Raw genomic sequence first — 2,381 nt, 5'->3', positions numbered from 1 at the left:
TCGCCGTACGCACGCAAAAAGGTAACTATGTGAGGTGATGGATGTGTTAACTAACTTTATTGTGGTAATCATTTCACCATATATATCAAATCATCACATGGTATACCTTAAATTTACAATAAAGCAGGGGCAGGGAGCATTCACATCTCAAATGTTCTATCAATAAATGAGTCCAACAGAGATGAATGCTAACCTGAGATCTTTATAAACCACACAGAAGGTGAAAATAGCTCCCAGACGATGTTTATGTATTTTTATAACCTGATTTTTCAATCATAATTCTACATGGTCAAAAGTCATCTCATATAGATGTTAGTTTGCCAAAAATTAGAGTAAGTATGTATTCTGGCACATAGATCCCCGGTGGGTGAAAGTTAAAGAGAGATCAGATTTTCTACAATTTTTTAAAGAAAAGACTGTTTCTGCAGACACCAGAACGCCCAGGTACAATATAACTCATGTAGCTGGCTCTGGATCGAGACGAAGGCGTCCCGAATGGCCCAGTATTGGTAAGCTTGTATAAGAAAGACCAAACAGCTTGGCTGATTTCAGTACAAGAGGACCTTGCCCGTGCCTCTACCTGAAGCTTCTCAGAGAAGTTGCTGAGCCTCCATAGTGGGGAAGCCAACCGAGCTTGCCCCAGCTCTGCAAACTCGGAAGGACGGGAGGGCCAGCTCGGCCTCCTGGGGCAAGGCCTCTGTGTCCCTGTGGGGAAGCAGGGGTTATGGCTTGGCCTAGATGGGTAACGTCCACAGAGCACCTCATGCAATGCCGCAAGCAGACATCCCAGTGAATGGCAACCGTTCTCCTTGCTACCAGTGCTCAGAGAAAATCTAATGATAGATTATTTACCTCTTATGACCTGGAGAGGGCGTCTGAAAATATAGATTTCTGGGTCCTGCCTCCAGAGATTCTAATCCAGTAGGTCTGAGGTAAGGCCTGGTAATCTGCAACTGAACGAGCAGCACAGGGACACTCCACAAGTCTCGCCCATCCTTGACCTTAGGAAGCAATGCCCTGCAAGGCAGTTCCATGTGTACCTGTCCCACCTGGCCTGTGAGTCTCATCTTTGCTACCCATGTCCTTCTGTGCCTTACATTCTGCAGAATCGAGACAAATGCCTACCAGGTACTAGGTGCTCACTCAGTGTGTTAGCAAAAAATAAAAACTGTAACGGGAACAACTGAATGCATCGCGGCAGTGAGCACAGATACCAGCGTACATCCATCTGCAAAAAGTCAGCTTTTTCTAAAAATAATAGAAACTACGGGAGCCGAAGGGGCAAAAATCTAAAGTAATATATAGCTACGACGATCCTAGCCATGTAATTAAATCTATCCACATGGTAGAATATTATGCGGCCATATGAAGGAATGAAGAAGCTCTCTGTGTACAGATGTGGAAAAAGGTACAGGGTACGATCGTTGAGTGAGGGAGCCGGTGCAGAACAGCAGGCACAGTCCTAGCTCCCTGTGAGGGCAGCTGAGCATGTGCTCGGGCGTGTGTCTGCAGAAACACTGGAAGGGTCCGCAAGAAGCTCACAGAAGTACTGACGGGTGGTGAGAGAATGGGGAGACGGCAAGACTTATCGTAGACTTTTTAAATTATTTTGATGACTGAACAATATGACTGTATCACCCACTGTTTGGCTTGTACTGTATCCTGCAAAAAGATGCGTTGAATTCCTAACCCCGAGAACACGTGAATTTGAGCTTATTTGGAAATCGTCTTTGCAGATGGACTGAAGTTCACACGAGCTCATACTGGATTAGGGTGGATTCTAATCCAATGATATGTGTCCTTCTAAGAGAAAATTTAGACACAAAGATGCAGGGAGAACACCACGTGACAACCAAGGCAGAGACTAGAGTGATGTGGCTACAGGCCAAGGAACACTAAGGACTGCCCGCAGCCACCGGAAGCTGCTTCAGAGAGAGCGTGGCCTGAGGACAGCAGCCTCTTACTTGCATCAGGTCCCGCCTCTCCTTCTCGCCTGTGCAAATGGCCTTCTTGATGGTCCGAAGCTCGTTCATTATAGCCTGTGCCTCATCCAGTTTGTAGCTGGTGTGAGCATTTGACATCTTACGATCGATCCTGGTTAAAAGATAAAATAAGAGTCACTCCGTGCGAGATTATAAAATCCCATTAAACGACCAAACGAAAAAAACTCAAAAGCTGCATAGAAACGTAGGAAACAGTTAAAAACAATGTTCTGGTGAAGGAAAGTAACGATGCACACAACCTTCCTTGTGGCAAACACTAAGACACGAGACTCGGCTGCTAGACGACTTCCTTCGCTCCTGGACCGGCCTATGCAGGTGAGGAGCTCTGAGTCAGGATTCCACGTCCTCTACTAACGACTGCGTGACGGGATCACTGGT

At 46.2% G+C, this 2,381-nt stretch overlaps 1 protein-coding gene across 1 annotated transcript in view; it reads right to left on the bottom strand.

Annotated features, from left to right (window-relative positions):
• Positions 1-2,381, bottom strand: part of WWC3 (WWC family member 3) — a 102,310-nt gene that overhangs the window by 34,938 nt on the left and 64,991 nt on the right. Inside the window, 1 exon segment of the mRNA XM_023532343.1 lies at positions 1,904-2,094. Coding sequence (XP_023388111.1) covers positions 1,904-2,094 — 191 coding nt within the window.

The sequence above is a fragment of the Pteropus vampyrus genome, unplaced genomic scaffold, assembly GCF_000151845.1.
Source record: "Pteropus vampyrus isolate Shadow unplaced genomic scaffold, Pvam_2.0 Scaffold81, whole genome shotgun sequence".
Taxonomy (NCBI): Eukaryota; Metazoa; Chordata; class Mammalia; order Chiroptera; family Pteropodidae; genus Pteropus; species Pteropus vampyrus.
This window is presented reverse-complemented; position numbering and strand designations above follow the sequence as displayed.